The sequence below is a fragment of the Lynx canadensis genome, chromosome B3 (assembly GCF_007474595.2).
Source record: "Lynx canadensis isolate LIC74 chromosome B3, mLynCan4.pri.v2, whole genome shotgun sequence".
NCBI lineage: Eukaryota > Metazoa > Chordata > Mammalia > Carnivora > Felidae > Lynx > Lynx canadensis.
Window position 1 is genome coordinate 97,442,097 of NC_044308.2, and position 15,104 is coordinate 97,457,200.

Sequence of the window (15,104 nt, forward strand, 5' to 3'; positions counted from 1 at the left end):
ACACACACACACACACACACACACACACACACACAATGGAGTATTACTCGGCAATCAAAAAGAATGAAATCTTGCCATTGCAACTATGTGGATGGAACTGGAGGGTATTTGTAAAATTAGTCAGAGAAAGACAAAAATCATATGACTTCACTCATCTGAGGACTTTAAGAGACAAAACAGATGAACATAAGGGAAGGGAAACAAAAATAATATAAAAACAGGGAGGGGGACAAAACAGAAGAGACTCTTAAATATGGAGAACAAACAGAAGGTTGGTTGCTGGAGGGGTTGTGGGAGGGGGGATGGGCTAAAAGGGTAAGCGGCATTAAGGAATCTACTCCTGAAATCATTGTTGCACTGTATGCTAATTTGGATGTAAATTTAAAAAAATAGTAAAATAAATAAAATAACATGAAAAAAATAATAAAAATGTAAAACCATTCTTGGCTGTGGGCTATACAAAAACAGGCACAGACTTACTTTGGACCCCAGGCGGCAGTTTGCTAGAATACGTTTCAGAAAATCCCTAATTAAAAAAAATATATCACACCCCCCCATTCTTATGGATAACCATCTTTGCTGGAGGTTGAGTGGAAAAGGAAACCCACACGAAGCATTAATTAATATACTGATTTATGTCACAGCAGCATCAATAGACCAGAAGCCTATTTATCCAGCGAATAAGAGACAGAGTTAGATTGTACTGCCAAAATCACGCGATCCCGAGTGGGAAGAAATCAGCAGGTGGCAGGGTTCCGAAGCCACGGCACCTCCCTCACAGTTCAGCCTAGAGCATCCCTAACGGGCGACGCCACCCCGGGCCAGGCTTCCCGGGCGGGCTGCGGGACGGCGCAGACGCACTCGTTCCGCCTTCCCACCAATCTCGGCCCTCGACGCGTTCCGTTCGTGCGTGGAAGAGCCCGGCGGGAGGAGAGGCCGCTCCGTGGGCAGGGGCCGAGGCGCGCCCAGCGGCTGGACCGGGCGACGGCGCGGATGGCGGACTCGCAGCCGTTCTGCGTGGCGGAGGAGCGCAGCGGCCACTGCGCCGTGGTGGACGGAAACTTCCTCTACGTGTGGGGGGGCTACGTGGTAAGGGGAAGAGGCGGGACGGGGCGGACTCGCGCTGGGAGCCCGCCCGGCCTCTGGGCCCGAGCGGACGCCGAGCGCCCGCCCACACCGGCCCCGAGACGGGGGTCGGTCCGCGGCCCGGGCTCGGCGCGTCCGGCGATCCCCTCGCCCGCCCGCCCCTCCGCCGTCGGCCGCTCTCCCAGCCGCGCCAGGGCTTGACGCCGCCCCGCCGTTGCTTCCACTTTGAAAGCCTTCAAACCCGCGTTCTGGGGCTCTTCCCACTGTCCGCTCCCCACCCTCCCCCCGACCCCCCGCAGCTGTCCAGTAACCCCCGGGCTGACCGGCACTAAGTCTCTGCGCGATTAATTATCTTTAAATGCTTGCGCAGACTTAAAGGCACCACGAGGACGCCGCGCTGTATTGTTTTGTAAATATTTCCTTATTGCAAGGTTGCGATTCGGAGTATTGAAATCGCTGAAGCATTTGACTATTTCTAAGCGATTTTTAGTGGCATTCCTTTATCGGTGGGTAATTACGAAGTTTTTTTCGAGTCTCAGAATAGACTCGTATTAGCAACAATTTAGTAAAAATTGCTTAAATACGCTTATTACGATGGAGGTTTGAATGTGTGTATTTGTTTTGTTTCTATAATCATAAGATTATAGAAGCAAAGATTCTAAAGCCAGAAAACAGTTCAGGAGTATATGCCAACCCCATCAGTTTACAGTTTTTGGTTTTTTGTCTTTTTAAAGAGAGCCATCTGGAAGTTCTTTTGCAAGTAGAACCCACATTTTCTGACTGTCTCGATACGATTATATGACAGATGTAACATTACTGACTCACTCACTGAAATAAAGTACATACTATCTATGTTAAATGATTCTCAGATCCAAGTTGGTTTTTGTTGTTTTGTTTGTGTGTTTATTTTTAATTTGGTGCAGTATCAGGACGGGAAAATTAGAACTGACCTTTGAGTGCCTACTATCCTGGCATGTGCTAGGAACTTCATATTCCTAATCTTATATAATCTTTACCGTGCCTTTGTAAGGTAAGTAATACCCCGTTAAAGTAAGGATGATGAGTCAATGGGAATGAATGATGCCATTTGACCTCAAGGGTAGGAGATTCCAACCTAGGTATATTGGATTTCTAAAGGCTATTTTCTGTGATAAACTAAGGTAAACTAGATGACTATGTTTCTTCATGTCTAATCCTTACACCATTTGTTCTTTATGAAAAAGGAGCCTAGATCTATTGATGGTTTATGTAGAAGAAATATTTTGATTGTTTTTTTTAGCTCTGCACTTGAAGATGTAGAGGTGTCAAACTTCATCTGCTATATTGATTCTTAATATTGTAAAGTTAAGTGAAAAATCTAATTTAACATAGTAACTGCAATATCTCGTATCTGGTGACAGTATACATTTCTTTTGGGCCTATAAATGAAAATGTCTGAATATTTTTATCTCATTTTAATCTTTTTTTTTTTTAATTTTTTTTTCAACGTTTATTTATTTTTGGGACAGAGAGAGACAGAGCATGAACGGGGGAGGGGCAGAGAGAGAGGGAGACACAGAAATCCGAAACAGGCTCCAGGCTCTGAGCCATCAGCCCAGAGCCTGACGCGGGGCTCGAACTCCCGGACCGCGAGATCGTGACCTGGCTGAAGTCGGACGCTTAACCGACTGCGCCACCCAGGCGCCCCTATCTCATTTTAATCTTGAAAATTATGTAATTAATTAGATTCCAGGTGTTCAGGTGGCAATCAGTGAATAGAATCACTTTGTTTTCTACTACTTACCGATTCAATGATACGATGCTGTTAAGAACCACTCTGAAAAGTGCCATGCAGATTTAGAAAGAGTTTGCTACAGGCATACCTTGGATATTGCAGGTTTGGTTCCAGACCACCACAATAAAGCAAGTCAAATGAATTTTTTGGTTTCCCAGTGTATATAAAAGTTATGTGTATGCTATATTGTGGTCTCTTATGTGTGCAATGGCATTATGTCTAAAAAATGTACATACCCTAATTTAAAAATACTTGATTGCAAAAAAGTGCTAATTATCATCTGAGCTTTCAGCAGGTCCTAATCTTTTTGCTGGTAGAGGGTCTTGCCTTGATGTTGATGGTTGCTGACTGATCAGGGTGGTGGTTGCTGAAGGTTGAGTGGCTGTGGCAATTTCTTAAAAAGAAGATGATGAAGTTTGCAACATCAATTGACTCTTGCTTTCATTAATGATTTTTTTTATAGTATGTGATGCTGTTGGATAGCATTTTGCCCACAGTAGAACTTCTTTCACAACTGGGGTCAATACTCAGACCCTCCTGCTGCCTTACCAAGAATAGAAAATGTCATATTCTAAATCCTTTGTTGTCATTTCCACAATCTTCACAGAGGCCTCACCGGCAGTAGATTCCACCTCAAGAAACCACTTTCTTTGCTCATGCATAAGAAACAACTCCTCCATCTGCTCAAGTTTGATCATGAGACTGCAGCAATTCAGTCCCATCTTCAGTCTCAACTTCTAATTCTAGTTCTCTTGCTATTTCCACCACATCTGCAGTTACTGCCTCCAGGGAAGTCTTGATTGAATCTTCAATTTGTAAAAAAACAAAAAAACAAAAAATAAAAAAACAACACAGTATCAAGGGGGACTTGGGTGGCTCTGTCGATTGGGCGTCCGACTTTGGCTCAGGTCATGATGTGGCGGTTTGTAAGTTCGAGCCCCACGTCGAATTCTGTGCTGATCGCTCAGAGCCTGGAAACTGCTTTGGATTCTGTGTCTCCTCCTTTCTCTGTCCCTCCCATGTTCATGCTCTGTCTCTGTCTCTCAGTAATAAAATAAACGTAAAACAACAACAACACAGTATCTGTGAAGCAGTAAAGCAAAGTGCAATAAAACAAGGTATGCCTGTACTTTTTAAATTCCAGGAATTATCAGCAGCTAACGAATGTCTAAGGCATGAGTGGAAGGAAAGAGAGTGGGAGGCAAAAAAGAAGACCTAGCATATCTCGAGGAAAAGTAGAATCCTTCCAACAAGTGTTTTATTGAGACCCTTCTGAAAAGAAGATAGCTGAGAGCCCTTGGAATCTGGAGGTAATCCAGTAGTCAGTAGTTAAGAATAATCCAATAATTTCAGATTGTATGTTCTAATCACAGTTTTCTTCCTTATTTTTTTTCTTTTCTTTAAGTTTATTTTGAGAGAGAGAGTGAGCACAAGTGGGAAAGGGGCAGAGAGAGAGGGAGAGAGAAAATCCCAAGGAGGCTCCACACTGACAGCACAGAGTCCCATGTGGGGCTCAAACTTAGGAACCACGAGATCATGACCTGAGCCGAAGTCAGATGCTTAGCTGACTGAGCCACACAGGTGCCCCAGTTTTCTTCCTTATCACCAAAAAACAATATGTTGAAATTCATGAACATACATCCTAAAACCTGAATAGTCCACAGATAACCATCTAGATTAACTCATTATTATCCAACATATTCTATAGGACATTGCATCTGAAAACAATTCTACCTCTCTCTAGAGATGAGAGTGGCAGTGCTGAAAAAAGTAAGTGGCAAATTTTAATTGGTGCCAGAATATTCTTTTTTGTAATGTTTATTTTAGAGAGAGAGCGAGTGAGCATGAGTGGGGGAGGGGCAGAAAGAGAGGGGACAGAGGATCCAAAGTGGGCTCTGTGTTGACAGCAGAGCCTGTTGTGGAACTCGAACCCACAAACCAGACTGTGAGATCATGACCTGAGCTGAAGACAGACGCTCAACCAACTGAGCCACCTAGGTGCCCCAATACCAGAATATTCTTTTGCCTCTTCTTCCATATTCTTTCTGTATTACTGAACTTCATGCAATCTTTAGTGCTGCTACTGGGAACACTGAAAAGTTATGAGCAGTTTCCCCAAATTTTGGAGGAAAAGTGCGGTGTTTTAGCATGTTTGTAGCTGGTATGCTTTCTTCTTAGGGCTTAATCATATGAACAATTTTATTTTCATAACACAGTTATGTTAATACAGTTGATGTTGATACATTTTCCCCTAAACTTTTCCTTATAGAAAATATCTGCACAAGTATGCTTAACTACATATTTCTGTTTTGGACATAGACTTAAAGGGAAGAAGACTCAATTTAGAATATGTTTTCAAAGAAGCAAGGTGGGAGGTTTACAGTGCCAGATATTAAAACATACCACAATATTACAATACTTAAGTCAGTGCTCCTGATGCAACATGAGATAGCATGATGGAATGGAAATGAAGTTACATAAACAGCCAAGCAAACCAAACATTCAAAAGGTAGCATTTTAATTCTGGAAAAGCAATTACTCATTCAATAAATGGTCCAGGGATAGCTAGAGGAAAATGATAGTAGAGCCTTAGGATTGAAGAGTTAAATGTAGACAAATTAAGCTATATCATGCCAGAAGAAAAACAGTGACTCTTTTAAAATTTTGAGTTGGGAAAATAAAAATGAATTGGGTAAAACTATGAAGGAAAAGATAGGTAGATAAAACCTTTTTAAAAATTTAAAACTATGTTTTTTAAATACCATAAAGTGAGAAGGCAGATGAAAGACTGGAGGAAACATTTGCAACATCTAGGCAAAAATAAAGATTAATATCTGTAAAAGTAAAAGTATTTCCATAGAAAAATGAGCAATGAGTATGTACAAGAAATTTACGAAAGAAGAAATACAATATGAGTCGTAAGAAAAACCCAACTGAAAAAAAAAATGAGATTTTCTTCTCCTATTTGCAAATATTAAAAAGAATTTTTGAAAAGAGCATGGGGAAATGAATTAGTCTGGTAATGGGAATACAGATCTGTGTAACCTTTTTAAGGAGAAATGTAGTGATGTGAATCAAAAGCCTTAAGTGCATATTCTCTTTAACTTAATAGTTTTGTTTTACATATTCATATATGGTCACATAGGCCATCCATGTCACATGGAAGACATTTGTCCTTTTTAGATGCCCCAAATTTGGACCTCCTTCTTTTATTGTAATATCACCCACCAAATGAGTCTATTTGGGGTATTTATTGTAGTTGTCTACCTTCAACCTAGCCCATATAATGTAAATTCTATAAAGATTGAGATTTTGTTCCCTGTTGTATCCCCAGTATCTAGAAGGGACATAGCTTATGGTAAGTGACCAATAAAAAGAACCTGAGTGCCGTGTACTGTACTCACTTTTCCAGCCTCCCTTGAAGCTAGATTGTGGGCAGGTGGCTTGGACCCAGTTAGATGAATCTGTGCTAGATTTGGACTCACAGTAATACTAAGTAATACGTAGTAAGATGCAAAAATGAGGACCTAAAGAGGATTCTTACCCAGCAATAGAATCTGTAGGAAGAGCAAGGTCCTTGGCATAAAAGGTGGTGCTACAAGTTGTGGTGTCATTCTCCAGTGACAGCGGCAATTAGCTCACCAGACCTGTCCTATGACATGCTTTCAGAGCTTGTCCTAACTCGTGTGGATCAGAGGCTGGTTCTCCAGCTTCTTTGATGACTTTGTGAGTAACTAGTCATTTCTGAAAATTTTATTTTCTTAATTTTAAAGTTTGAAATGTATATACAGAAAGAATGTGTAAAATAAGTATCATTTAAAGGTAAACACCTTTAATTGCCAGTTTAAGAAATCAACTGGAACCAGTACCTTAGCAGCTTTCTGCTTGTCTTTCACTGATTACAGTGCTCCTTCCACCCCACAGGGTACCAGGATCTTGATTTCTTGTTAATCACTCTTTTCATTATGATCTTACCACACATGCATCTGTCTCTAAACAATATATTATTTGGTTTTGGAGTCATAGCGTATGTTTTCTTTTGTGACTTAATTCTTTTAGTAATGCATGTTTTTTAGATTCACACATTGCTTTTATTCAGCTAGTGTGCCCTTGCATGGCTGTACCTGTTTTTAGCTGATGTCCATTCTGATTTGTCAGTTTCTGTGCTATCTGGTTATTAAATATTTTGAAAATCATCCCTGGATTCATTCATTTGATATATGTCCTCTCTAATATTCTGTTGTGTGAATTTACTGCAATTTATTTATTCTGATGTTGAATGTTTGAATGGTTTTCTTTTCTTTTTTTGGTATTGTTAAGCAATGCTACATGGAATATTCTTATAATACATCTCCTATTATACCTGCACAAGGGCATGCACTCTCTCTAGGGCATATACCAAGAGGTGGACTGCTCGGTCACTTGGTATACACATCTCCAAATTTACTCGGAAATGTCACTGCTCCCAAAATATTTGTATCGATTTACACTCCCACCAGCTTCCTCCTTGTTGCACATCCTTAATAACATTCAGTACTATCTGGCCTTATTTTCCCAATCCTGTGAATGTGACGTGATATTTCATTGTGGTTTTGTTTGCTTTTCCGTGATTACTAATGACGTTAAATGCCTTTTCATTTGAACAATTATGAACTATTTGTGTTTCTTCTTCGGTAAAAATGCTGGTTCATGTCTTTTGCTCATTTGTCTGTTGGATTATTTGTTTTTTTCTAACTGATTTATAGGAATTCCTTAAGTATATGGCTGTATGAATTGAATATATCTTCTCAGTTTATAGCTTGTCTTTGTGCTTTCTTGATGATTGTCTTTTGTTCAACAGCATTTCTTCATTTTAATGTAATTTCAGTCTTTTCCTTAAAGCTTTATGCTTTCTGCATCTTTAATCTTTCTCAATATGGAGATCATAAAAATGTCCTATGTTATCTTCCAAACAACATTCAGTCTTGCCTTCCATGTTTAAATCTTTTGTTATCTGAATTTTTTGTTTGTTTAAATGGTTTAGAATAGGGATCCAATTTCATTATTTTTTCAATATGGATAACCACTTGTCCTTGTGTCATGTATTAAATAGTCCCTTTCCCTGTGAACACGCAAACTCAGTCTGTCACACATGAAGGTTTCATGTGTGTATGATATGTTTCCAGGTCCTTTATTAGGTTCAGTTGGTCTGTTTATTTTGACAACCACACCGTGTAAATTGCAACTGCTTTACTAGAAGTTTGAAAATGTTAACATATAAATTTAAATCCCCACTCTATCTTGTTCTTCAAGAATATCTTGTGTTTTTTTAGAGCCTTTTGTGCTTTTGTATAAATTTTCTTTACTATTTTTATTTTGTAGTAAAATATGTAAAACTTATAATTTGCCATTTTTGCCATAGTTTAGTGCACGATTCAGTGGCATCGATTACATCACGATGTTCTACGATGTTACCACTATCTGGTTCCCAAACTCTGTTTCTCCAAATGGAAACTCTATACCCATTATGCAATAACTCTCTCTTAGTTCTTTCCTCAGTCACTGGTAACTTCTAATCTTTTTATGCATTTGTCTTTTTACAGATATTCTAAGTAATTGGAATCATACAATGTTTGTCTTTTTGAGTCTGGTTTATTTTACTTACCACAATGTTTTCAAGGTTCATCTATGTCATAGTGTCAATCAGAACCTCATTCCTTTTTATGGCTGAACAAGATGACATTGTGTGTAAATACCATATTTTGCTTATCCATCATCTGTGATGGGGTACTGGGGTTGTTACCATCTTTTGTGTATTGTGAATAATACTGCTGTGAAATTGGCACAAATATGTGAGCCCCTATTTCCAATACTTTTCAGTATGTAGGAGTTGCAATGCTGGGTCATATGGTTATTCTACATTTAGCTTTTAGACGAACTGTGTAATTGTTTTTCCACGGTGCTTCCTCGTTTGTATAAACTTTAGAGTCAGATTGGCAAATAAAGTTTCTGTTGGGATTTTTTGTCACTGTATTCAAGTCTTCAGATCTTTCGAGGGTGATAGACATGTTATGAAATTGAGTATTCTCCTCTAATTATATAGTATATCTATTTAGGAGGGTTTTTAAAAACGTCTTTTGATAAAATTTTACAGTGTCTTCATAGGAATCTTGTACATCTTTTGTTGTATTCTTAGTTTCTTTATATTTTTTAATTTCTATTGCTAATTTTTTACAAACTAAATTTCCTGATTGTTGCTGGTGTTCTGAAATACAGTTTTTGAATACTTTTGTTTCTTCCCTCCTACTTTTTATTTGTTTTCTTTTCTTTACTGCACTGGTGGATCCAAAGTACAATGTTAAATAGAAGCCTTTTTTTTTTGGTCTTGTTCCTAATCTTAGAAGGATAGTTTTTGACTATTAACCATTAAGCTTGATGTTTGCTTTGGTTTTTGTTTATTTGTTTGTAGATAACTTTTTTCAACTTGAGGAAGTTTTCTTCTATCTGATTTTCAGTGAATGGCTGTTGAACTTTGGAGAGTGATTTTTCTGCATCAGACTGAGACAATCATATTTTTTCTCCTTTAATCTCTTAATGGGATAATTTATACTATTATATAAATATTAACCAATGATGCATTTTCTAGGTTAAATGCAAGTTAGTATAATAGGTTATCTGTTTTATACATTACTGGATCCTGTTTGCTAATTCTTGGGAGGGGCATTTTTACATCTGTGTTTATAAATGGATTGGGTATTGTTCTTTCTCTTTATATTCTGAAGTGGGTTTTTGTAAGATTGAATTAATTGTTCTTTGAATGTTTGGAAGACCACATCTGTAAAGCCATCTGGACCTTTGTAGAGGAGGTTTTAAATCTCTGATTCAATCTTTTTTAAAGCTATGGATGTTAGGATTTTCATTTTTTCTGATGTCAAGTTTGGTAAGGTTCCCCTCACCCCACCTCCAATCTCTATCCATTTCCTTTAGGTTTAAAAATTTCATGGCATAAACTAAAGTTGTTCATAATACCCTCTATTTAATCTCTGTAGTAGCTATAGGTATGTCCCTTTTTTTCATCCCTATATTTATTTAGTAGGTCCTTCCTTCTTTCCTTTTTTGAATAATTTTGCCAGAGGTTTACCAGCCTTCTGAAACACCAGCTTTTGGTTTACTTAATCTTCTCTGTTGTATTTTTTTATTTCATTAATGTTTGCTTTTTATTGCCTCCTACTTTTTTAAATGTTTATTTATTCTGAGAGAGAGAGGCAGAGAGAGAGAGAGAGAGAGAGAGAGAGAGAGAGAGAGACAGAATCCAAGCAGGCTCCATGCTGTCAGCGCAGAGCTGATGCGAGGCTCTATCCCCCAAACACATGAGATCATGACCTGAGCTGAAATCAAGAGTTGGTTGCTCAGCTGATGGAACCACCCAGGCACCCCTTTCCTCCTACTTTCTATGGGTTTATTATGCTGTAATTTCTTGAACTTCTGAAGTTGGATGCTTAATTCATTTTTTTTTGAGACTTTTAAATTCTTTAAGTGTGTTAGACTATATATTTTCTTGTAAGTACCTCTTTAGCTCTCCTCCTCCTTTTGATAAGCAGTATGTTGTTATTTTACAGTCTTAATATTTTATACTTTTCACTATCATTTCTTATTGGCCCATAAGTTGTTGGGAAATATTTTAAATTTCTGTGCTATTTTTGTAATTAGGTTTCTGTTACTAATTTCTAACTTAATTGTGTCATACAGTGTAATCTATGTCTATCTATGTCTATCTGTTGCCAGTCATTTCAAATATGTTGAGACTTGCTTTAAGGACTAGCATATGACCAGTTTTCATAAATATACCATTAGGTCTTAAAAATATATATATATTCTAATTATCAGGTAAAGTGTTTTATTTATGTCTATTTTATCAATCTGCTGATTGTGTTGTTCAAAGCTCCTTTATCTTTTTTGATTATTTTATTTCCTGTTCCATCAGTTACTGTAACGGTCTTTTAAAACTCATACTCTGACTATAGATTTGTTAATTTCTCCCTGTGATCCTGTCAGTTTTTACTTTAATGTATTTTAGGCTGCCTCTTTATATGTATATGAACTTAGAATTATTATATCTTTCTGGATAATTGAACATTTTATTATTTTGTAGTGATCCTCTTTATCTGTAGTAATATTACTTTCCTTAAAATGTATTTTCTCAGTACATCTATACCAATTTTCTTTTGGTTAGTATTTGCATGGCATACCTTTTTCTACCTTCTCATGGAAACTTTGTATATATCTTTATATTTTAGATGTGTGTCTTACAACCTGAAAATAGCTGGATCTTGTTTTTGTCTAGTCTAACATTTTGTATATTTTATCTGAAGAGTTTAGCCTATTTTCACTTAATGTGATTCTGATATACTATTTCATCAAATGTGTTTATATGTTTTATTTTCCCCTCCTCTCTCTTTTCCTCCTGCTTCTTAACTTTTTCATTTTGAGGATTGTTTAAGGAGTTTTTCGTTCTCTTTCCTTTTTTTTTTTTTTTTTTGGTCTTTGCTTGTGTAGAAATTATATGATTTATTTCTAACCATGTGGGAACTACTCTCTTTCAACATGAATACTTCACAAAGTTCAAAGTTAATAGTTTTCCTTCTTCCCAGAGAGTTCAGTTACTTAAGAAGGTTTTAAGTCCAGTCACCCTTTTCCCTAGGTAGTCCTTTCCTGTTTCCCTCTCCTTAAGCATAAAAAAAAGTTTAGCCCATTTTTGTGGGTTTAAATTTACCCATACATTTACTAGTATCTCATCATACTATTTCTTATGACATTTCAGATCTTTAATTGCATATCATTTTTCTTTTGCTTGAAATAGCTGTTAGAATTTCTTTTCTTGGGGTGCTTAGGTGGCACAGTCAGTTGAGTATCTGACTGTTGGTTTCAGCTCAGGTCATGATCTCATGGTTTGTGAGTTCGAGCCCCTTATTGGGCTCTGCACTGATGGTGTGGAGCCTGCTTGGGATTCTCTCTCCTTGTCTCTGAGCCTTCTTGTGCTCTCCCTCTCTCTCTTGCAAAATAAATAAACTTAAGAAAAATTTTTTAAATTTCATTTATTTTTTTTAAGTAGGCTCCACACCTACTGTGGGGCTTGAACTCACTGCTCTGGGATTAAGACTCTGGTGCTCTGGGGGCGCCTGGGTGGCTCAGTCGGTTAAGCAGCCGACTTGGGCTCAGGTCATGATCTTGCGGTCTGTGAGTTCGAGCCCCGCGTCGGGCTCTGTGCTGACAGCTCAGAGCCTGGAGCCTGTTTCAGATTCTGTGTCTCCCTCTCTCTTACCCTCCCCTGTTCATGCTCTGTCTCTGTCTCAAAAATAAATAAACGTTAAAAAATTTTTTTTTTTTTTAAAAGAGTCTGGTGCTCTGGGCACCTGAGTGGCTCTGTCAGTTAAGCGTCAGACTTGGCTTAGGTCGTGATCTCATGGTTTATTAGTTCGAGCCCTGTATCTGGCTCTACAGAGCCTGCTTGGGATTCTTTCTCTCTTCCAATCTCTCTGCCCCTCCCCTATTCTCTCTCTCTCTCTCTCTCAAAATAAATAAATAAACTAAAAAAAAAAAAAGTTGGATGCTCTACTGACTGAGCCAACCAGGCGCCCCTAGAATTTCTTTAAATGAGGGTCAATTATTGGCCAGCTGTCTCAACTTATGTTTGTCTGAAAATTTCTTTATTTTACCTTGGTTCTTAAAATATATTTTCACTGGGTGTAGAATTCTAGGTTGACAGTTACTTTCATTAAGCATATTGGCTAATACTTAGTCTTGGTTGTTAATGGGAATTCAGTCATTAGTTGCCATTTTGTTTGAAGGTGATTTGTTTTTTATCTGGCTCTTGTTAAGAAAATATGTTTTTCTTTGATACTCTGCAGTTTTACTGTGATGTATCATGGTATGGATTTCTATTTATCCTGCTTGCAACTTGTTAGGACTTCCTAGATCTCAAGGATTGATGATGTTCAATGATTTTGTAAAATTCCCAGCCTTTGTCTCTTCAAATATTGACTCTTATTCTATTACATGCTAATGAAATTCTGGTTAGACTTAGTTCTTCTCTCTCTTTTTCCATGTCTGTTTTTAAAAAAATATATTCCATCTCTCTGGGTCATATTTCTGGATAAATCAGTTAACAAATTCTCTTTTTTAGGGTCATCTTCACAGAGCAGTTTTAGTGAAAAGATGGGCTCAGAAGCCAGATTAATCTGGATTGATGAGAGAATGTGAGGTGAAACAGGAGGGACATTCACTGTAGTTAACATGGAAGTTTTATTGTGGAGGGAGCCAAGAAATAGCAGATGGGGTTAAGGGAGAGTTTGTTTGTTTTTAAAGATGAGGGATATCAAGGCATGTTTGGACATCAATAGGAATGATCTGGTAGAGAAGGAAAACTTAATGATGTAGAAAAGAGGGGATAATTTAGGAATGAAATCTCTGAGAAAATGAGAGGGAACTAAGTCCAAATTTTTCACTTCTGTGATTCATTTGTGTTTTTGCACCACCCCATTTAAAGATTAGTGAAAGGGATATATTTTTAGGTTTACTTATTTTTTGAGAGAGAAAGAGTGTGAGCAAGGGAGGGGGAGAGAGAGGAGGAGAGAAAGATATTCCCAAACAGGTTCTGTACTGGCAGTGCAGGGCTCGACTCATGAACTGTGAGAACATGCCCTAAACCGGAATCAAGAATCGGACATTTAACTAATTGAGCCACCCAGGTGCCCTCAAAGAGATTTTTTTTTTCAATCAGGCTAAGGTGAGTCTGTAGTCAGTTTAACAAGTATTATTCACTTATCCATTCACTCCTCAATCAACAAACATTACATTTGCCTTTTATGTGCGAGGTACTGTGCTCCACTCTCAGAACAGAATTCTAACAAGATAAACATGACCCATACGCTCATGCTCATGAAGCTTATAGGTTAGTGGTAGTGGTGGGTGGGTGTGATACAAAGGACTTGGAAGTGAAGTACAGTACTGCAGGAGAGCAATTAACTGGGACCTTAATCCCGTAACCTTATTCTGGGAGATTAGAGAAGCAACATTTAAACTGATTTCCAAAGAATGAGCAGCTATCCAGGCAAATTCCGGAAGAGCATTCCAAGAAGAAAGATGAGCACAGATGAAGGCCCTGTTGAAGCAAGGAATTTGCAGAGATTTAGGAACTGAAAGAAGACTAGAGCATAGTGAGTAAAAGGAAAGATAACCTTTGGAGGGATAGCATGTGCCATATAATGCAGAATCATAGAAATTTTAGACAATCCTGCAAGCAATGGGAAAGCATTGAGGGACTTAAGGAGAATAGTGACAATCTATTTTCATACTGTTTCTGTTGTAAAGGTGTATACATGAGGCTACTGGACCCTGATGCCGTTAAATCTTAGGATCATACAGTTACCACACTCCTTACAATTATTTGTTTACTTATCTATCTAATAGGGCTTCCACAGCCAGACATGAGTGAAAGTTTCCTTGGAATTAATACAATGGTTTTCTTCTTTGTGCATGTGAGTGTGTGTGTGCGTGTGTGTGTGTGTGTGTGTGTCTGTGTGTGTGTGTGTGTGTGTGTGTCTGTGTGTGTGTGTGTGTGTGTGTGTGTGTGTGTGTGAGGTAGGGGGAGGAAGGGGAGAGAGAGAAAGGTGGTGGCAGGGGTCAGATACTTGGTAGTCAAGATACTTTTTTTTTTTTTAATTTAACAAGCCAATGAGAAAACTAACCAACTCTTTTTAGCATGTTAATAATTTACTCATCATACAGTCTTAGAAATTCTTAAACTGCTATCTTTTAAACTAGTTATTTTTGAATTATTTTACAGACTAATAAGTTATGGTGGATTTATGTAAGAATTTGTTTTAATCCCTACATTTTTACACTTAAAATAAGTAAGATTTCTCTATTCTTATTTCTCTTTTCATCACAAATGTCAGAATGTACTATTCTGTTGATGTTATCTGCTTCTTTAGAGATTATTTGGATTCTGAGTTGTCATTTTGACTAAATTTATCTTGCTCCTTAGATTCTATATTTAATGAACACCTAACACTATGCCTTGCACATAGTAGGCACTCAAAAAATATGCTCAGTAAATCAAAATATCTGTTAGAGTCGTCTTAATTATAGGTTATAAAAATTTACTTCCTTATTTCCTTCCTTTCATCCAAAATATATTGCCCTCTTTTGATATCCCTTTTCTTCCTGACTTTGTAGTCTTCAGTATTCTGCTCTGAATGTTACT

The 15,104-nt window shown here is 37.8% G+C and overlaps 1 protein-coding gene across 2 annotated transcripts in view; it reads left to right on the plus strand.

The window, feature by feature from the left end:
- The first annotated feature begins 908 nt into the window (after positions 1 to 908).
- The window catches only part of KLHDC1 (kelch domain containing 1), a 53,420-nt gene continuing 39,224 nt past the window's right edge, over positions 909 to 15,104 (plus strand). Inside the window, exon 1 of one of the 2 annotated variants that reach the window (XM_030319042.1) lies at positions 909 to 1,089. In XM_030319042.1, coding sequence (XP_030174902.1) covers positions 994 to 1,089 — 96 coding nt within the window. In that variant the 5' untranslated portion in view covers positions 909 to 993. Of the gene's footprint in view, positions 1,090 to 3,959; positions 4,171 to 15,104 lie in introns of those variants that run through there. The other variant, XM_032593709.1, reaches the window with a different exon arrangement.